Source organism: Gymnoscopelus braueri (assembly GCF_963280865.1).
Source record: "Gymnoscopelus braueri genome assembly, chromosome: 17".
Classification (NCBI taxonomy): domain Eukaryota; kingdom Metazoa; phylum Chordata; class Actinopteri; order Myctophiformes; family Myctophidae; genus Gymnoscopelus; species Gymnoscopelus braueri.
Window position 1 is genome coordinate 10,036,315 of NC_137617.1, and position 22,038 is coordinate 10,058,352.

At 39.7% G+C, this 22,038-nt stretch overlaps 2 protein-coding genes across 4 annotated transcripts in view; both read right to left on the reverse strand.

Moving 5' to 3' along the window:
- The window catches only part of LOC308105434 (uncharacterized protein), a 70,955-nt gene that overhangs the window by 36,685 nt on the left and 12,232 nt on the right, over nt 1-22,038 (reverse strand). The window contains exons 12-16 of one of the 3 annotated variants that reach the window (XM_080456155.1): nt 21,782-22,022; nt 19,221-19,508; nt 18,470-18,697; nt 18,253-18,384; nt 16,632-17,392 (exon numbers count right to left, since the gene is read on the reverse strand). The exons of the other annotated variants lie outside the window; for them this stretch is intronic. Coding sequence (XP_080312281.1) covers nt 17,043-17,392; nt 18,253-18,384; nt 18,470-18,697; nt 19,221-19,508; nt 21,782-22,022 — 1,239 coding nt within the window. The 3' untranslated portion in view covers nt 16,632-17,042. Of the gene's footprint in view, nt 1-16,631; nt 17,393-18,252; nt 18,385-18,469; nt 18,698-19,220; nt 19,509-21,781; nt 22,023-22,038 lie in introns of those variants that run through there. 3 annotated transcript variants of the gene reach the window in all.
- LOC308105439 (uncharacterized protein) lies at nt 339-14,861 on the reverse strand. Its single transcript, XM_080456162.1, has 15 exons — nt 14,284-14,861; nt 11,130-12,372; nt 10,487-10,647; nt 8,204-8,409; nt 7,137-7,407; nt 6,807-6,896; nt 6,555-6,713; nt 6,323-6,469; nt 5,717-5,953; nt 4,818-4,967; nt 4,443-4,683; nt 3,619-3,906; nt 2,742-2,969; nt 2,522-2,653; nt 339-826 (listed from the first exon to the last, which is right to left on the reverse strand). The coding sequence occupies exons 1-15, from the start codon at nt 14,374-14,376 to the stop codon at nt 477-479; spliced, it is 3,996 nt and encodes a 1,331-aa protein (XP_080312288.1). The 5' UTR covers nt 14,377-14,861; the 3' UTR covers nt 339-476.

Consider the following 22,038-nt stretch of genomic DNA (forward strand, 5'->3'; position numbering starts at 1 on the left):
AATTAAGGCTAAAAGCATCAGTATAAGTGGCGAGCATTATTGAATGGAGCAGCAATGCTCACACATTCAGCCTCATTCATTAAATGTATGGATCATGAATTTGCTTGCCAAAAGGCATATGGCAATATGCGCATTCTACTTTGAGATAACTTGTGTGTGCAAGTGTAAAGTTTGACTTTCCAAAAGGGTTGGAGGAAAGGCCATGGGTGACAATAAAAAGGTGTAAAGGTGGTGAATGGACAGAGAGGGACCGACCTAGCCATCCATAGAGTGCTAGTGGGGCTAAAACACTGGATGAGTCAAATACATTCCAACACTTACTTTTTGTTGTCTTTTAATATGAAGCAAATTGAGCTTACATTGTATGAAATTGTGCTACACGAATAATCTTGACTTTACATAAGAATTAATAAACTCCCCAAAACTAAATGCGAGGTGAACAGTGGTACTTATTTTCATTTGTATTGGACAATCTCTCATGATTGTAGGTCCATGTCCTGTGTGAGATTCCTCATCGTCTTCCCCATCTTCTTGGGGGCTTTGATTTTCTGTGGGTAAGTAAACTTCTCAAAGCCCTGGTGTGCTCTCCCAGGAATGTACCTGAAGAGATGGTCCTTCTTATACTCAGCCACAAACTTAGCGATGTCAGCTTGTCTTCTTGTCTTATAGACGTGTGATGATGCCAGGGATGTTGTGAGGTGACTGCCGTTGCCTGCTCCTAGCGTGATGAGAAGCCGATTCGCCTCACTTCCAAGTGCTCCTGCCATCATTCCACAGAGCTCCATCCTTTCATTGGTGTAGTGGTCGCTCACACGTCCCAAGGACTCTACAAAATACAGAATTACAGCTCAGCTGTGGTGAAAAAGTACTCGGAATATTTTACTTAAGTAAAAGTATTAATACAACATTGTAAAAAATACTGTTACAAGTAAAAGTCTGTTATTCAAAATTGACTTGAGTAAAAGTACAAAAGTATCGGCATCAAAATGTACTTAAAGTTGTACAATGCAGAATCACAAATAACGATTTTTAGCAACCTCTGCTGGTCACTACCGTCACTGCATACAATTTCCCTAGTCCTCGATTACCCAGAATTCCATTCGTTTTCACCGGAAGCCGGAAGCGTTTCAAAAAGCGATCTTTTAATTGTTTTATACTATCTACGGATCGTTTCTCTTAGCCAGTGGAGCATTAGTTACCATGAGCTGTGCTTTCTTTTTCTGTTCTTTTTCGATCTTCCAATCCTACATTATCTTAAAATCAGCGTGAGGTTCCTTTTTGTTAATAGCGCGGTAGTTCCTGGCCAAACAGGAAACCGTTGCGGTAGTTCCTGAGGACGTCGGCCACGACGTCATGACGTTGGCCAGGAACGTCATTTTCCCGGGAAAGTCCCCCCCGTACACGTTCAATAGAAAATATATAAATAAAAGGCTTCCGGGGGTGAAATTCACGGAGTGGGTGTTGTGAAACTTTTGCCACTCGCAAAAGATATACAATTTAACTTTAGTTTTGTTGAAAACGTTACCTAGTATTACTTTAAAGTACCAAAAGTAAAGTACTCAATATTGTAGATTGGCTGAAAGTGGTTAATGTAGGTTTTGTAGTGGAGTAAAAAGTACAATATTTGCCTCTGAGATGTAGAGGAGTAGAAGTAAAAGTATTGAAAATATGATAAACTCCAGTAAAGTAAAGAATACCTCAAATTGTACTTAATTAGGTACAATACTTGAGTAAATGTACTTAATTACTTTACACCACTGCGGCTCAGTATGTCATATCAGGGTCTGAACCTCGAAGGAACCTTGAAGTTGTACTAATGGGGCCTCTGTGAAAATGTATTCTACTTTTATTTCACCAACCATTGCAATGCTTCCATATGATTGACTATAGTGATCATATGATGCCCTTTCTCCACTATTTACTCTTAATTCCAGACAGTTATGGAATTCTGGAATAGATGTTTTTTAACAATAAACATCTCCTCAGATGGGAGAGCTTCAGACCATAGCTGTGTCCGAAATCATTCCCTACTGCCTATATATACACTTAATATAGTTACAGCATTTTAAAGTAGCGTTGGAAAGTATAGTATCATTGTTATACCCTACATAGTGGACTCCTTTTATCCCTCAGTGCACAGTGAAATCTTGGGTACAGACGATGGTCACTAACTAAGCTCTACCAATCCCACAATGCATTGCGCAAGTTCGTCTGGAAGGAAACGATGGCGGTGCCTGTCACAGAAGAAAGAGAGCGAGGGAGAGAGAACCTGTCGTACAATAATAATATATAGACTATTATTTATTTATTTATTTCATCGATGAGTTCACTTTATAGTCCTCTACAGCCAACTTACTATATAGGCAGTAGCGTATGAGTGACTGAATTCGCACACAACCAATGTCTTAGTAAAGGGTTTGTGTCATAATGCAAAGCCTTGACATAATCAGGATGAGAACTATGTCAAATGTACATACCGAAACTGTGAAATTATTCAGCAAATATAAGTTCAGTAACATACCTTTGAATTCGATATTCATGAATTCATTGACTAAATCCAAGCTGATGTTGCATCCAGGTTTTCCTTCAAGGTTTGCCACACGGTTCCACTTCATGTCGTGTCTAATGTGCTCTGGATAGAATCCTTCGATCCCTATTCAAACAAGATGCATTAGATTAATGACATTAGTATAACAGTGACAGAATGTCCATGGCAACACATTACATTTTCTAAGTCCTACCGGTGAGCAATCGATGGCAGGTGGTAAAATCCTTGAGGTGTTTTCTAGCCCAGAACAGAACCATGTCCATTTTCCAGAAGTCTGTCATGGCTTCTCCATCACCCTCTTTGATAGCATCTCGTCTTGCCATATTATAAAGCCCCTCCCACACAAGAGCCTTCGTGTAGTTGAGCACATGGTCGTCTGTATCGGACGCAATGAAGCACATCTCTGAACAGTACCATGTAGCTGTAAGAAACAGTATCAAGCATTTTATAAAGCACATTTTATTTTAAATGCCCTAGGAATATATTGTCGCTGTCAGACAGAAACCTTGTATCTCCATATTTCAACTTTTTATGTTTTTCAAACACTTCGTCGTACAAGATAAAGTAGTTCAAATAGCCGATATACAAGCTGACAACGGGAGCATGTAGTTTGTAGACCTTCTATTTTCACTGTTTCTGACCATTTTGTTCCATTTCCTGAAAACTAACGGTTTTGGACATAGCGACGATATATTTGTTAGATTTAACTGGTTAGCAGTTTTGTAGTTAAGTCAAATAACCAAAAGTCCAAGTCCCTCTATCACCAGTCTAAACTCTTGTTTACGACAGAGTAGCTTATGCTGTATAGTGCTCAAATATATCATGGGACTTAATTCTAGTTTTAGTCTATTTTTTGTACATAATAACTTAAGTTTTACATGCATTTTTTTTTACTTTTTAATTCATAAAAGTCAAAGTTCAAAGCTCAAGTCCCAGTCATAAAACCTCCAGGTCTGAAGTCATAGATGGTCGAGTCAAAATCAATTTACAAGTCACAGATTATTCTAGTCTACGAGTCTAGGAGGTCAACACTACAGGACATTGGAAAGGACATAAGAGTTATTTCTTACACTCCTCAGAGTCAGCATTGCCTTGTTCTGACAGACTCAGACAGTCCTTGTGGTACCACTCATGTCTTCTGCACTGGTCCATGAGTGCACACTGCACCATCTGTCCCCCTCGTTGCTCTTTACAGTGACAATATATGTAGGTGCCATCTCCTTGACAAGCTGGGCTGCAGAACCAATCCTGAGTGACGGTCGGATCGGTTGTTGGGTCTATCGGTGCACAGCCTTCATGGAACCACACACCTCCACAAAGGTTGCTGCAGCACTGCACTAATCTTTCACCATTTCTTTCTAAAATGAAGTAGACAGAGATTTAATTATGATATACAATCTCTCAACTATCTGACATAAAAGGCAAGACAAGTTTATTTGTATAGCACTTTACATTCACAAAAGCAGTTAAATGTCGTATATAACGCATAAAATGACATTCAAAAAGAGGGGAAAAAAGACAATTTAAAAGCATGATATACGGGAGAAAAACTAAATAATAAAAAAGCTTTAACTGCATGGCAGTAATTGACAGGGTTCCTAAGAATGACAAAAAGTGGGTAAATGTTTTTATCCTGGAGGCTTGATTGTTTATGTCCAGAATCAGATGTACATTCCGGACCAAGTGACACCTCTGTAGGACAAATCGATCAGAGTTCTACACTTATTTACGTTTCTGTCCTGTGAAGTGGCCAAAATCCAGACGGGAACTTAGCAAAGTAATTGTAAGTTACTAGGCTGTTTGTTGTTGTTTAATAAACTGTATGTCTGTAGCACCTGAAGCATTATATTAGACTTTAAAAAAAATGTTTTAAAGCTTGCTCTTATTTGCCTACCTTCTCCACAGAAACAGAGTTCCTTCCTCTCTACTTCAGAGAGACTTGCAGTGGCAGCAGCAGTATTTATGTCTTCTTGCGGTGGTGGCATCCACACCAAGTCCACCAGTCTGTGTGAGAGTCCACTAAGCCACTCCATTTGGGCCTGAGCGTCTGTGGGGAAGTCTGAAGGCTGCTGATCAACAGCGTCAAGGTTGCACTCGGTAGCAGCGTATAAAGTGATGTAAGCGGAAGTCACAAACTTGATAGGAAAAGAAAACAAAAAAGATACATTAGTTTTTGGTTTAGGTGATGTGTATTGCAGAACATGCATGGAAACATTGTATAAGTATGAGGAAAGTTAAAGCAATGCAATGCACATTTTCGGAATATTACCGTGATGAAATCCACACCCCAGACATGTAGGATTGTTTCCTTGACCTTTCCATCAATACTCAGGCCTCTCACTGCAAACACTGATTTGAGCTGGGACAGAGATCCTCGAGCCTCCAAGCTCTTCTCACTGCACAGCATTTTCATAATGTCCTGTGGTTCAAGAGATGATGATAAATATAATTGCCAAAACTAGACAATTTTTTTCTTTTGTGTACCCACAATGAATGAATGCATCTCAAATGAATCTGTTAAGACAATTAATCCTCCCTTCTGTGTCGCCACTGCTGTTTTAACCTACTGGCTCACCTGCCAGTGAGGAGCCCCCACAGGGAGGACGTAGCACCTCTGACAGGCACCGCCCCAGCCCATAGTAGCCACTAGCACAGCAACAAACATCACCCTCCCAGACCGGCTTCCCACCCATGAACATGGACAATTTGTATTTGTATAGATGTCACAGTATGATTGGAAAACCAGTCAGACTGAAAAAGGTGCACTCGTTAACAGCGTCGGAGGCGCGCCGTCTGAAGGTGACTTGAGCCACAAGAGGCACCGCCGAGCAAGCTCAGTGAGTCACCTTCAGTCGACTCAGCGGCATCCGAGTTATGCCCCGATAAGGACAGAATCGTAAATCATCGTCCCTCCTAGTCTCGGTACCTCAGAGACGTAATTTCTTTTTTGACCCGCCGCAGGGGAGGTGAACTCGACTGATTTTTCAATCTGACTGTGACTGTAACATATACACTCGGCCAAGCAGGATGCACCGTGGTGGATTCAAACCCCTAGACTCCATGGTTGGTGGTGCACAGGTACTTAACCACCTGAGGGCCCTAATTATTAGATAAGTTAATTAATTTTTCATTCATACATTTATACAAATCAAACCTGTAGTTTGTCACCTGGTAACAAAGGGATTCCTTGTGATATTCTGGTGGCGCGTCCACAAGCCCTTCAAATCTCTGTTCGGCTGTTGATTCACTGGGCTCCTCCGTCGTGTCAATGTTTAGGCCATCTGAACAGCACAATACTTTGTGGGGTTTCTCCAACAACGTTGGAACATATTCAATAAGGCCGTCCATTATCTCATAATCTCCTTTTGTTGTGCTCGAGTCCACAGGGACTGCACCAAGATTGACCTGTAAAAAACAAACAAAACAAAAAACGTCCCATTAGAGAAATGTAAAGGCATAGTTCTTTTGGGGGGAATTTCATTATCTTTAGCCTCGCTAGTCTAAAGAGGGCCCAGTCTGTCAGCTGGTGGGTGGCATCAGTCCATCCCTATGTTCCCCGGGTTCTATGTTCCTCGCTTATGTTAGGTTTAGTGAGTGTAAGTGGGTTGTAAGCGGGGAGCATAGAACCCAGCTAACATAGATAGATAGATAGCTCCCAGTCCAACAATTTGGTCCCACACATCATACGGCATCTAAAGAAATATAGGCTGGATTTCCATGGGATTTGCCGTGTTAGTAATGTGAGTGATTGTACATTTGTACGTGCCGACTTACAACATTGCTCTTCTCCTTCATCTGCTTGGAGTATAAATGGGGAATGTGCCATACAACCTTGCTTCTCAATCCTTCCAGGGCTGTGAGGTTGTCAACAATTATGCGCATCACAATTGTCTTCATGCGCTGCCGCAGTGCCTCATATGTCTAACATAAAAAAAGAAAGAAAATCATATTTATTGTTTACAGCAGGCTGGTGGTCATGTGTATGTTTTCTTTAAAGGATGTGTACCTCTTTGGATGGGAGGATGCTATCTGGTGACACCTCAACTGCCTTTTTCGGGGGACCTTGTAGAACGCTGAAAGGTATGCGGTTTCTATGGGCAAAGCGAAATGCCCAAATCGTGGGCTTGTTTCCTCCTAGACGTTCATGCTTGGCATGGGATGTTATCTGTTATGGGAAGACATGAGGTTTTATTGCTAGGGAAGAATTCATTCAACAAAACGGTAATAAACCAATATGACGAAAATGTTAAAGTAATACCTTGACTCTGTCCCAATTGAGAGAGTAGGCTGGAACTCGATTGGCTAGACATTTGAATGCAATTGTCCTCTTTGGTATCTTTAGTTCTTTCTAAACATAATGGAGATGAATGGACACGTGTTTAATGAAAACAATTATTCAATTTGAATCACACCATCAAGCTATATATACACATACATGAGAGAAAAGGTTAGTTTTATATGGCTACAACTCTTCTCTTTTTACAATGGGTAAACAGTTTTATATGGCTACAACTATTCTTTTTTTTTAACAATGGGTATACATTTTTATAAGGTTTTATGGTCATATTGCCCCCCTATATACACTCACCTCAACCTGTCCTTTCCACAGCTTAACCTCTTTATCGTGGTCATCTTGGAGTCTGACTATGTGTTTCATTGAGGACCCTCTGGACAGGGAGACGCCAAGGCTATTCATGATCTTGAACATCTTTTGAGGACAACCTTCCCTCCACATCTCAACACCAATAAGAGACTGGACAAATGATTGTGTTCTGTTGCTGCCGGTGAATAGAGCGATAGACGTGGCCATTGCAATCCTCTTATCCACCAGCTGTTGAGCTTCCTCTTCAGTCATGGCCCTACACTCCAACATTAAAATACATAATTAGTTTCATGTTCTTTTTATAAAGTACCAACTGGTGATTATTAGAAAGACATCAAACTCAGAAGTTAGTGCTATGTTCTTTTACAGTATACTGACGTGATTATTAGAACTTTTCATTTTACAGTGGAAGTGAAATACTATTGGACTCTTGCTTTTTAACATAATACAATTAAAATGTAAAGCAAAATTGTGAAATAATCTCCCCCACTAGTGATCAAGATCAAGACTGTATCTGTCAGATTTTTCAAATTCCATTCCCGTTGGCTACGAATTGGTTTTGCAAAAAAATGCCACGCATCATATCCTTTTCTCCAGTTAATATTTATGACTAGAATGTGAAGAAAACAAATAGTTGTTTGTTACTAAAGGCTGGCAGTAGCAGTTGTTAGGTATGTGTTCAGAGTGCAGTTATAGGGAGATACAGAACTGTCACTGAGCCAATCAAAATGCAAGGTATAATAACTAGAATTATATACTAGTTTTTTGGGGGAGTTTCTTAACTTTTTCCATGTTCATAAGTTGGAAGCAGTTCACTCCAAGGCCAGGGCAGCAGGGTTATGAGTCATCGCTTTGCCTTGTGGCCTAAGTATTCTGCTTTACAAGTATAAAGTTACTTTAACCTGAAAAAGACTGCAAGGTCGAAACATTGTTAGGTTTGTAATATAATAAATACGTTTGGAATAAAGTTGGAGCATCTTAAAATTGATTTGCGAGCCCTTCCTTCTTGTAAAATATACAAATCTAAAATCCTCATTAATAGTGTTACACACCTCCGTGGTTCTTCTTTAGTATTGCCAACCCCATATTGTCCTGTGATTTTCTTTGCCTGTGGGAACATCGACCGCAGGCAAGTAAGAGTAAGAGGTGCCTTTTCCTCAACCCATGCATTTGTCTTCTTCCAACAAAATGAGGCCAGATTTTCGGGTGTGAGCTGCTTCCTGAAAGGTCCCTCCATATCTCTGTTCATCTTAATACGCTGTAAACAATATTTAAAAAACAATCATCAATACATTCATACAGCTTTCTTTTAAGATAATGACATCATTTCAATCTAAAGATGAATATTTTGGGGGGCCAGTATCTACAGGGTTTAACAGGGATAGGGATTTTTAACAATGAATTTTAAAAACTTTTCCAAAGTATTTTACCCTATTTCCAGGCCTATAGCAATCATGTGGTGCAAAATAAGGCTCTTACACCAGTGTACTATCAATGCCCCAAGACAGACTCGAGCGAACACCAATTCTACAAGCTAACAACGTATCATCGTGTTGTTGCAATTTGTAGATCTATTATTTTCGTCACATGACATCCCGTACACATTAGGCCGCAATCAAGCAGCTCGTGCAGCAGCACATTTTAACTCATTCACTGCCAGGCTTATTTCAAGCTAGTTGATCCATATGCCAAAGGCATTTTGGGTCAAACGGAGAAAAAGAATTCTCCGTTTACATTTTAACATTGAAGTGGATGGAGAATTAACTTTTTGAAAATCGTTCTCTCCTAGTTCCTTTGAGATTAAAAAGAAAAAAAAATAACCAATTTTTTGGAGACGTCAAAAGACGTCATTGGCACTAATGGCGCACTGAAAACGGCCGTCAAAAGACGTCATTGGCACTGAATGAGTTAAAACGTTAATTAATGAATATTATTATGAATTATTTCAGGTATGTTAGACATGTTCTGGGGCCAAAATAATGTATGTCCAAATATTTTCCAAAACATTTGATTCATTCCAAACCCTTTCCAGGCCTGGAAAAGTTTTTCTTATTTGAAAATATTTCTAGGAATTTTATGACCATGGAACCCTGTATCTAAGAATTTGTACCCCATATGTCTAGGGATGAGAGGGCATATAAGATGTGATCTTTTATCACGGTAAAAACACAACATTTCTATGGGTTCATAAAATATTTTAAAGGCTCCCTTCAAAGTGTTACAGTTCGGCACCATCTATGCCATAATGACAGTTAGACTTTAAAGAACAGACTCACACAATGTTGCTATGCTTATTTATTTTTCACTTACCCACAAAAATGTCTAAATTATTTGAAAAATAGCTGATGCACAAGCACACCTCTTCACAGTGCAATGCATACAGTGTGTCATGTGATCGGCTTTAATTATGCATTTTCTTTATACATTTTAAATGTATTTCTCTCTAATAACCTGGTCTAATAAGGTATAGACCAGATCAGAATGTTTGAATCTTTGTAAACAAATGTGTATTTTCGGGTAGAATGTCTATGGATATCCATCTACACAACATCAAGTTAAGTGTCCAGAACATTAGCTAGTTTGAATTGTGGTTATAGTAATACTGTGACAAATTAAATGCTCCTTTCCGGGACTTAAAAGGCCCGACACAGGCATCAGTACAAGGGCCGTCACCAGAGGGGATTGTGAGGTGCAGTCTAGACAGCTATTGCACACAATTCCTTTTCAGTTCAAGGAAGCGCAATTTGGAAAAATCGACCCACTAACATAGTGTCCATCCTTTACATCTTTTAGGGCAATAGGCTTTTTTAGTTTTCTTGAGTGTCTTGTATTTTAGATCAAAACTAGGTATTTTTTACTGTTGTTTTTTCTCTTCTGTTTGTATCCTTTTAGTAATGTTTATATGTGCTCTTTTTTGTAATGTTGCTTGTTTTCTGTATGGGGACTACGGATGGAAATTAGAATTCTTGCTAAATCTGGTGTATTTACACAGCATTTTGTGTGTGGTGTTTAATATGCGCTGTCCCGTCCAAATAAACGTATAATAAATAAACAACTTCTCAAAGCATCTAAACACCATATATCTATGGAAATAGCAGATCTACAAGCTCAGAAAGTGTTGTGAGCTTGTAGATGGGCTGTTTCCACAACTAATGTTTTTTTAAGGGTAAAAAGGTATTAAATGTCAGTCATTTCTTTGCATATTCAAGTCATTTGTCATATCTACCCTGTGCAACTTCAAAGCCTAAAGGGCAAACAGAAATAAAATCGTTAATCACAATTATTTGTATGACAATTAATCGTCAACTAAACTGTCATGATGGTGACAACCCTACCTCTTTGCATATGATTTCTTGGCACACTTTGTTGAAAGCGGCTGTAGCAGCTGGTATTTCAAGCAGTCGTCTTATTGCAGGAACATATTGTCCATGTTTTAAATAGCGAATCGCTTGGTTGACTTTCCCAACCTTCTTCTTGGGCGCTGGAGATGGACCATCTGATGTGGATGACAAACAACATGAATGGTGTTAAGGGGGGGGGGGATCTTGTTTTATATACAGGAAAATTGTATTCAAATCCTTTAAAAGTAATTTGTATGGCTGGTAAATTCCAAATGCATAATGAATTTATTTTGGGCTGAATTCTTTGGTTTATATCCTGGCTCATGTGACTAATCTAGTGGACAATTAAAAACGTTTACCTCTTAACTGTCTTAAGCCCTACATACTTGGTCGTACGTCAAATAGAGCGACACTCACAACACGTTGTGAGCTTGTCAATCAGCTATTTATGAAAATAAGAATAATTAAAATAATAAGGACTCCAGTCAAGGGTTCATGTATTTAAGTAGACTGACGAAAAAAGCACATACATTGTTACTGTAATCCGTCATTTCCTTGTAGAAAATAATCATCATATTAATAACAATAGTTAATATATATATATAATATCTTTATTATTATTAATAGTAAAAATAACCTGATTTCGTGTTTGTAGAGTCACGATCCATTCTCATTTTTTTGCAAGGCAGAGGGTATTTCTTTATAGAAAAACCGGTCCAGGTGCGCTTTTTATTTTTGTTTCTAGGCATTGGCTTTGTTTTTGAATATACCCACTTCTGGCACGGATTTCTACATATAAACTCCTCCGGTGAAAGATGGGGCAACAGTACTTGGGCAGTCTTCAAATCAACCAGCTTAGATATTCTTATTCTCCCCAGGGATTTGTGTGCGTCGTATTTGAGTTCTTTTTTGCAGAGACTGCATCTAATAATCTTAGAACCGGACCCCTTCGCACTCTGTTCGGACGTAGATGGCCCCTCCGCACTCTGTTCAGACGTAGATGGCCCCTCCGCACTCTGTTCAGACGTAGATGGCCCCTCCGCACTCTGTTCAGACGTAGATGGCCCCTCCGCACTCTGTTCAGACGTAGATGGCCCCTCCGCACTCTGTTCAGACGTAGATGACCCCTCCGCACTCTGTTCAGACGTAGATGGCCCCTCCGCACTCTGTTCAGACGTAGATGACCCCTCCGCACTCTGTTTGGACGTAGATGGCATGTCGTTGTTGTTGGCAGCATCTTTCACGTTCCAATTGGTAGGTAGCATAGTACGCAGGTTCCTGGTGCGCTTATTTATGTGTCTAGCGCATGGCATTGTTTTCGAATGTACCCACTTTTGGCACGGATTTCTACATATAAACTCCTCCGGTGAAAGATGGGGCAACAGTACTTGCGCAGTCTTCAAATCAACCAGCTTAGATATTCGTATTCTCGGCAGGGATTTGTGTGCATCGGGTATGAGTTCTTTTTTGCAGAGACTGCAGCGTCGCACGGCCTCAGAACCGGACCCCTCCGCACTCTGTTCGGACGGACATGGCATGTCATTGTTGTTGGCAGAATCTTCCACGTTCCAATTGGTAGGTAGCACAGTAGGCAGCCTGGGAATGGCAACATATTGTAGAGAACCCTTCGTGTTTGGTTTAAAAGTAGGTGGTACCTTGACAGTCCCTTTCACGTTCGATTTAGAGGTAGATGATGCCTTGAAAGAAGCTCCCATGTCAGAACCAGAACCCAAGTCCATGTTCTGCTCAAAAGTAGATGCTGTGCTGTTGACACAATCCTCCTCCATGTTTTGTTCAGAAGTAGATGCTATGTTGACAGAAACCTCCATGTTTTGTTCAGAAGTAGATGGCATGTTGTTGCCACAATCCTCCTCCATGTTCTGTTCAGATAAGATAAGAATAAGATAAGACCTTTATAGATCCCGCTGGGGAAATTCAGGCGGCAAAGACAGTACAGCAGTTAAAATAAAAATATACACACACAAACGCATAGCAATTATTTTTGTTCACTGTAGTAGTGCACAGTTTTTGCTTAATTCCTCTAATATTATACATGTGACTATTGACTCCTGAATGATGTTCCTTACAGAGGACAAGCTTTCCGTATTATACATCATGTGTGAGTGAGGGACTGGGGTGGTTCTCAACCTTTTCAGGCCGCGACGCCCCAAAATAATCATATTTAAACTGGGGACCCCCACCCTGACAAGCACTTGGAATTGTAAGGGTTGAGGCTTTGCGTTGCGAGGCATCTTGAGCGGGTAGATCGGCTATTTTTGCATCTTTTTATATTATTTGACAATTGTTTAACCAGTTTTTATAGTGTATACTTCGTTGATGACTTTTGATGCAGTAAATGGTATATTTTTTGTTAAAACATTTTTGGGTGTTAAAAAGGTCTTAAAAGTCCTTAAATTGTCACTTTACACTTTACACTTTTTGTCAAATCATGTGGGGACCCCCCTGGGGGTCCGAGTCCCGAACCACAGGTTGCGAACCACTGTGTTACTGTAACATGTGCACTGTAGTGCACATTTTTCAAAAGACAGTAAAAGGTTAGTTGGCATGGCCATGTCCACAACATGATATATTATTGGAAAGCTATGGTTGTCATCTGTAAGGAACATCAGGACTCAATAGTCCCATGTTAACTAAGGGAAAACTGATGTGCACTACAGTGGACAAAAAAAAAGAATTGCTGAGTCTCAAGAGGATACATAAATAAGATTAGCCTTGATATACAAGACTGTCATATTATATGACAGTCTTGAATGATTTTTAAAATAGTGTTTGCACTTTCTCCCTTTTTGGTAAGTGCATCTACACAAACCTTCATATTTCAAATATAAAGTGTTTAACCCATGGCCACGGATGTTACAATTATGTACGGGCTCTCAGAAGTACCCGTATCTTCCGTATTGTTCAATAAAAAGCATTTAAATCCAATTGGTGGTCATTTTCTCCGCACGCTACATCGTAACTATGAGAAAATGTTCACCAATTCGATTAAATGCTTATTTAACAATACGGAAGATACGGGTACTTCTGAGGGCCCGTACATAATTGCAACATCCGTGGCCATGGGGTCAGCACTTTATATTTGAAATCTGAACGTTTATGTAGATGTACGGACCAAAAAGGGAGAAAGTGCAAAAACTATTTTGAAAATCATCCATGACGGTCTTTAGCACCGTTTGGAACCATACACTCCAGGATAGCTCCCGCTGTCTCGGGTCCCGGCAGAGGTAGAGTCCGTCCAAATGCAGTGAAGATCAGTTTTTTTTTTATCATAGTAGCCTACCCTACCCAAAAAGTAAAAGTAGTCCTAGACACCAATGCAATTTCACTGTAAACTAACATTTTACCGACGGGGTTGAAAAAAAAACCGTTTAAATCACTTATTTAGTCAGCCTGTGCCATTTTTTCCCATTGTAGTCGAATCGGGAGCAGTAAAGGTTAACCTCGCATCACCAGTCTTTCCACCTCGGAGGAAATAGTACTGGTACCTGCCGTAGGGGGTTGTTCCGGGTTGAACGGGGAAAACATGGCACAGGCTGACTAAATAAGCGTTTTAAACGGGTTTATAAACCCCATCGGTTAAATTTTACTTTCCGGCGAAATTGCAAACATTTGTAGGTGTCTAGGACAACCTTTACTTTTTGAATAAGATGTTGCGAAAGGGTGTTTTTCACTGCATTTGGACGGACTCTACCTCTGCCGGGACCCCAGACAGCGGGACCTCATCTCGGAGCTATCGTGGAGAGTGAGATTTCAAAAGGGGCTTGACAAACCTCCATGTTCTGATCAGAAGTCGATGCCATGTCGTTGGCAGAACCCCCCGTGTTCTCTTCAGCAGGTGGAATGTTGACACAATCCTCCTCCATGTTCTGTGTATTAGTATGTGATGATAATATTGGCACAGGCTGCACCGTATATTATGTTTGCAGCTTAATTAGGAGGGAAAAAATAACAAGACGTTCAATCACCAAGCAAAGCTGATAGCCGCCAACTAGTGTTGCCAGGTTTGGTTTTGTGAGAGAAAAAAGCAACCACCAGGTCTAGGTAAACAAGCCCAGAAGAGGCAACTTAGGCTACAAGCTCAGAACGCGTCGAATTGTAGAGCTGCTATTTTCAACTTTTTTATGACAACAAATGTTCCCTGGCACAAAACATTGTCATGAAAATATTTGAGAACGAGTGGTTTAAATAATAATTAAAGCATTTGGAAGCAAGCCTAAATAAGGAAGTACACGTTAGAAACAAGCCCAAAAAAACTTAACCCGCAACTACCAATTTTTACAAGCAACTTGACAGAAAAACAAGCCCAAAGTCGCTTATATTAAGAGGACATGGAAACCCTACCACCAACTTTCCGGGGGTCCTGTTAGACCACGCGTCGCTTCCATATGACGTCACGTAGAAATAACAACATAACTGACACAAAAACCTCGTATCTCCGTATTTTAACTTTTTATGTGTTTTCGTAAATAATGCCTTATTTTCTCACGCAGGAGTGTCCCACAAAAGTAGTGAAAACAGACGATAAACAAGCTCGCGTTGTGAGATTGTATATTGACTATTTTCACTATTTAATTTAAAAGCAAACTTTTTTTTAAAAAGTAACGGTTTTGGACACCTTGTCAAATAAATAGGTTTATCCACAAGATGGCGCCAATACTTCATAAAACGGAGCACCCATCTAACAGTACTACAACAGGTCTGAAATGTCGAGCATAATGAAATCCCTGATTTCATCACTTGTACAGTGTTTGTAGCTTTAACATGTTAGTCTATGATCTGTCCAAACGCGTCCAAAAGAGAAACAATATATTACAATGACATAATTACAATTTAGGCATTTGTAATGGATAAATTGTAAATTGTAATCATGTTCAAGTAAGACAACTCACATTACACTACAATTAGCTTTTCAATTCATCAATTAATGATGAATTTGCACTTATGTCATGCTGTGATGTGTGATCATTCGTTCGTTAATTGGATGGACTGACCTATCTAATAGACTTGTGCTTTTTATTTTTGGAGATTTGTGTTTTATACTCTAATCTTTATTCTCACTGTTTTTTTTATTAATACTACTGGGTCCACTAATGTCGTCTCCCTTTTTTATTTATAGATATTGAAGACCTGGTTGTATGACTTATACAGGCCATTTCCTCTGTTATTCAGAGTTTAACTTGTGATGCCATGACCCATAAAGAATGTTGTATTTTGTGATTGCAAACACTCAGTTTTCCATTGGGGTGGGTCTAATATGATGGTGATGGGGTCTTTGGGATTTGGGATTACTTGTGCAACCAATGGGCTGAATGTTGACTTAAATACTGTGGATGTAGTCTTTCAATGTCTGGTGGTTGTAGTGCCCTGTATGTCTGAAGGTCTAACAATAACGTCGAACTAATAAAGAAAGGGCAACATTTTTGCAAATTCCAGACAGTGTGCAGGACCTTTCTTTGATTTTATTATCGGAGATCCCCTTTTGAACATTTGCACCTTTGTCCTATGCACCTGTCACCAACTTTTGAGGTGTGCATCGGCCTTCTTCTAAAAATGTGGGGGTCCTTCACATGAAAAGGTTTGAGAACCACTGGTTTTACTGATCAGGACAGTGCACCAATGTGGCATGTGCCCATATCATTTGGCTGTTGGGATACCACAATATACATTTTATTATATTGATTTCTACGAGTAAACAAGAGTAAAAATCTTTGGATTTGGTTCAACATTGTATCACAATAACAAAATAATTAAGAATAGCAACAGGTTGTATAAGTGAGAAATAGCTAAATATTTACATTAATCCTCATGTTGAGGTGCTTGAAGATGCTGTATGCATAGGTCCTACTTCTATACCCATGATTTTTTTTTTTTTTTTTAAATAAGCAGGTGATAAGCAGCAGTTGTTCCCCCAGCGCTTTCAAGGCTACCAGCAGCCACCAATTAAAGGTGAAATCACAGAAAATTATGGATTTCACTTGGACCACACTGTCAACTTAGTTTCAACGATGGCTACAGTTGTTAACCATTAGGCTAAATATTAAGGCTAAGGCTAAAAGCATCAGTATAAGTGGCGAGCATTAAAGAACGGAGTAGCAATGCTCACACATTCAGCCTCATTCATTAAATATATGTTCCAGGGAGCATGAATTTGCTTGCCAAAAGGCATATGGCAATATGCGCATTCTACTTTGAGATAACGTGTGTGTGCAAGTGTAAAGTTTGACTTTCCAAAAGGGTGGTGGTTGAGGAAAGGCCATGGGTGCCAAAAAAAGGTGTAAAGGTGGTGAATGGACAGAGAGGGGCCGACCTAGCCATCCATAGAGTGCTAGTGGGGCTTAAAACACTGGATGAGTCAAATACACTCCATCACTTACTTTTTGTTGTCTTTTAATATGAAGCAAAATGAGCTTACATTGTATGAAATTGTGCTACACAAATAAACTTGACTTTACATAAGAATGAATACACTCCCCAAAACTAAATGCGAGGTGAACAGTGGTACTTATTTTCATTTGTATTGGACGATCTCTCATGATTGTAGGTCCATGTCCTGTGCGAGATTCCTCATAGTCTTCCCCATCTTCTTGGGGGCTTTGATTTTCTGTGGGTAAGTAAACTTCTCAAAGCCCTGGTGTGCTCTCCCAGGAATGTACCTGAAGAGATGGTCCTTCTTATACTCGGCCACAAACTTAGCGATGTCAGCTTGTCTTCTTGTCTTGTAGACGTGTGATGATGCCAGGGATGTTGTGAGGTGGCTGCTGTTGCCTGCTCCTGGCGTGATGAGAAGCCGATTCGCCTCACTTCCAAGTGCTCCTGCCATCATTCCACAGAGATCCATCCATTCATTGGTGTAGTGGTCGCTCACACGTCCCAAGGACTCTACAAAATACATAATTACAGTTCAGCTGTGGTGAAAAAGTACTCAGAATATTTTACTTAATAAAACATTGTAAAAAATACTCTGTTACAAGTAAAAGTCTGTTATTCAAAATTGACTTAGTAGTAAAAGTACAAAAGTATCGGCATCAAAATGTACTTAAAAGTACCGAAAATAAAAGTGCTCAATATGTAAAATGTCCCATTTCACGTGAGCTTGTAGATTGGTTGAAAGTGGTTAATGTATGTTTTGTAATAATAATAAAAACCTACAAAGTAACTAGTAGCTGAAGTTTTCAAATGATTGTAGTGGAGTAAAAAGTACAATATTTGCCTCTGAGATGTAGAGGAGTAGAAGTAAAAGTATTGAAAATTGGATATACTCCAGTAAAGTAAAAAATACCTAAAATGTTACATAATTAGGTACAATACTTGAGTAAATGTACTTAATTACTTTACACCACTGCAGATCAGTATGTCATATAAGGGTCTGAACCTCAAAGGAACCTTGAAGTTGTATTAATGGGGCCTCTGTGAAAATGTACTACTTTTTTACTTTTATTTCACAAACCATTGCAATGCTTCCATATGATTGACTATTGTGATCATATGATGCCCTTTCTCCACTATTTACTCTTAATTCCAGACAGTTATGGAATTCTGCAATAGATGTTTTTTAACAATAAAAATCTCCTCAGAGATTGACTGAATTCGGACACAACCAATGTCTTAGTAAACAAGGGTTTGTGTCATAATGCAAAGCCTTGACATAATCAGGATGAGAACTATGTCAAATTTGTCACTCAACAAATTACATACCGTAACTGTGAAATTATTTAGCAAATATAAGTTCAGTAACATACCTTTGAATTCGATATTCATGAATTCATTGACTAAATCCAAGCTGATGTTGCATCCAGGTTTTCCTTCAAGGTTTGCCACACGGTTCCACTTCAGGTCTTGTCTAATCTCCTCTGGGTAGAATCCTTCGATCCCTATTCAAACAAGATGCACTTGATTAATGACATTGGTATAATGACAGAATGTCCATAGCAACACATTACATTTTCTAAGTCCTACCGGTGAGCAATCGATGGCAGGTGGTAAAATCCTTGAGGTGTTTTCTAGCCCAGAACAGAACCATGTCCATTTTCCAGAAGTCTGTCATGGCTTCTCCATCACCCTCTTTGATAGCATCTCGTCTTGCCATGTTATAAAGCCCCTCCCACACAAGAGCCTTTGTGTAGTTGAGCACCTGGTCGTCTGTATCGGACGCAATGACGCACATCTCTGAACAGTACCATGTAGCTGTAATGGGGAAAGAAACAGTATCAAGCATTTTGTAAAGCACATTTTATTTCGAATGCATTGATTGATTTTCAAGCAAAAGTAGTGAAAATAGCTGATATACAAGCTCACAACGGGAGCATGTAGACCTTCTATTTTCAGTTAGATTTAACTGGTTAGCAGTTTTTTTTGTGAAGTCAATTAACCACAAGTCCAACTCAAGTCTCGAACTCAAATCCAAGTCCCTCCATCAACAGTCTAAACTCTTGTTTTACGACAGAGTAGCTTATGCTGTATAGTGTGAAAATAATAATAATATATAATTAATTCACACTTTGTTCCCTCTACTGGTGATCATTATCAAATCATTTACTTCAGGTAATTCTAGTTTTAGTCTATTTTTTTGTACACAATAACTACATTTTTAAATGCATTTCAAGTACTTTTTAATTCATAAAAGTCAAAGTTCAAAATTCATTCTAATCTAGGATTCTAGGCGGTCAACGCTACAGGACATTGGAAAGGACATTAAGTTATTTCTTACACTCCTCAGAGACAGCATTGTCTTGTTCTGACAGACTCAGACAGTCCTTGTGGTACCACTCATGTCTCTTGCACTGGTCCATGAGTGCACACTGTACCATCTGTCCCCCTCGTTGCTCTTTACAGTAACAGTATATGTAGGTGCCATCTCCTTGACAAGCTGGGCTGCAGAACCAATCCTGAGTGACGGTCGCATCGGTTGTTGGGTCTATCGGCGCACAACCTTCATGGAACCACACACCTCCACAAAGGTTGCTGCAGCACTGCACTAATGTTTCACCTGTTTTTTCTGAAATTAAGTAGACACAGATTTAATTATGATATAATTATTTGTATAGCACTTTACATTCACAAAAGCAGTTCAAGGTACTATATAAGGCATAAAAAGGCATTCAAAAAGAGGGGGGAAAATACCATTTAAAAGCATGATATATGGGGGAAAAACGAAATAATAAAAAGGATTTAGCTGCATAGCAGTAATTGACCGGGTTTGTTTGTTTGTTTTTATCGTGGAGGCTTGATTGTTTATATGTCCAGAATCAGATGTACATTCCGGACCAAGTGTCACCTCTGTAGGACAAATCGATCAGAGTTCTGCACTTATTTACGTTTACGTTTCTGTCCTGTGAAGTGGCCAAAATCCAGACTTGATCATAGCAAAGTAATTGTAAGATACTAAGCTGTTCACTTACGATGGGTTTGTTTAATATACTGTATGTCTGTAGCACCTGAAGCATTAGACTTTTTAAAAAATAACTTAAAGGAGTAGTTCACCCAAAAAATTACTTATTTTCTATCAATTGCACACCCCATGAAGCCTTGAATCCATGGATTTATTCGTGTTTTTGTCGCATTCCTAAGCTAATAATTTGATTCCTGTGTCCTACCGGCTAATGTATCCGGTAGGAGACACAAAGTAGATTCTTTGTCTCCTACCGGAAATACACCCGGGCATCAAATTATTGGCTTAGGAATGCGACAAAAACCAAAATAAATCCATGTATTCAAGGCTTCATGGGGTGTGCAATTGATAGAAAATAAATATTTTTTTGGGTGAACTCCTCCTTTAAAGCATGCGCTTATTAGTGTGGTTGCCCTAACAGGGCAACCAGACTATAGTTCTAGGGACACTTTATTTCATGTTCTAGATAAACAATACTTTAGACCGCATCTCCTCCCACAGTTTTTATTCCCCAATTTAGTGCCATATATCAAAATGACCGTCTTGACCTGGAATCGTGCGCTTGTATTTTGCTAAGAGATTGGTTAAATAGTTTAATTGATATTGATTTATTAGTGCATTAAATTTCCCCATCCGCTTTAATGAAAAAGTGAAAAAACTCAAATTCAAGTATTTTTTTCTCTGAAACCGTAAGAGCTAGAGTTACCAGATTTGGAGGGGAGGTTCATAATTTAGTCCGAAATTATTGAAAAAAGAATTACACTAATCGGCCACATGGTGGCGCTATAACAACCCCCTTTACGTTTTGGCCTATAACTCTTGAACCGTAGGTCGTAAAATCAAAATTTATTTTCCCCTGGATTCCTTGGGTCACACGCCCATTTGCGTCTGGATAGATTTTTTGATATTGATTTATTAGTGCATTAAATTTCCCCATCCACTTTAATGGGAATTGCAAAAACTCCCATTCAAGTATTTTTTTCTCTGTAACCATAAGGGCTACAGTTACATGACTTGGAGGGGAGGTTAATAGATTTTTGCAAAATTATTTAAAAAAAAAACACACCAGTCGGCCACATGGTGGCGCTATAACAGCCCACTTTACCTTTTGGCCTATAACTCTTGAACCGTAGGTCGTAAAATCCTTTTCCCTAGATTCCTTGGGTCATGACGCAACTCCCCATATAGGCCACGCCCATTTGCGTCTGGATAGATTTTCCGCCATTTTGAATTTTCTTCAAAACACACTTTTTGCTCCTTTTCCTACAAATTTTGTCCAAATCTCACACAAATCGGTACAGGTCATCTATGGACCCATGCGATAAACCTATCCAAACGGCATTTTGATAGTCCTTACCGTTCGTCCGTAATTGGCTTCCAAAGTTAGCGAGAGGAGCCCGTTTTACCAAAAATGCCAAAAATCACGAACGAAACGTCCAATCGATCCCAAATTTGAATCACATGTCGAGGGTGGTTTACTCAACGAATCCCCAAAAGCATTTCCACTTTGACCCATAGGGGGCGCCACAACTCTGCAAAACGTAACCGTTTGATGCAAAAACATGATTTTTGGGGGGATCACGCCTCTCAAATTGAAAAGCAGGTGATCTCAGGAGTGACATGACGATGTCATTGGCCCGCTACATTTGTGGGAGGGGCTTATTTATTTTAGTGGGAGGGGCCTATTTCTTCAAATCAAAACGCCATGTATCACGAACACAGGATCCAATCAGCACCAAATTCGAATGGTACGTCACGCGACCTCCGACGGTATTCCTCCAAGCATATTCCTCAAGTCCGGGCGGCGGCAACCTGCGACCGGCGACGGCGCAACCACACTTTGCAATTTCCCATAATTGCGACGCGTCTAGTTTGCCTACCTTCTCCACAGAAACAGACTTCTTTCCTCTCTACTTCAGAGAGACTTGCAGTGGCAGCAGCAGTATTTATGTCTTCTTGAGGTGGTGGCATCCACACCAAGTCCACCAGTCTGTGTGAGAGTCCACTAAGCCACTCCATTTGGGCCTCAGCGTCTGTGGGGAAGTCTGAAGGCTGCTGATCAACAGTGTCAAGGTTGCACTCGGTAGCAGCGTATAAAGTGATGTAAGCGGAAGTCACAAACTTTGTAGGAAAAGAA

What these genes read in the sequence shown, in the direction of transcription:
- LOC308105439 (XM_080456162.1), bottom strand. Translation starts at nt 14,376, where the DNA reads ATGGAGGAGGATTGTGTCAACATTCCACCTGCTGAAGAGAACACGGGG. An exon ending in TGTGGAAAGGACAGGTTGAG is followed by an intron (nt 6,897 to 7,136) that starts GTGAGTGTATAT and finishes CATTATGTTTAG; the next exon opens with AAAGAACTAAAGATACCAAA. An exon ending in AGGAATCCCTTTGTTACCAG is followed by an intron (nt 4,968 to 5,716) that starts GTGACAAACTAC and finishes CTTGAACCACAG; the next exon opens with GACATTATGAAAATGCTGTG.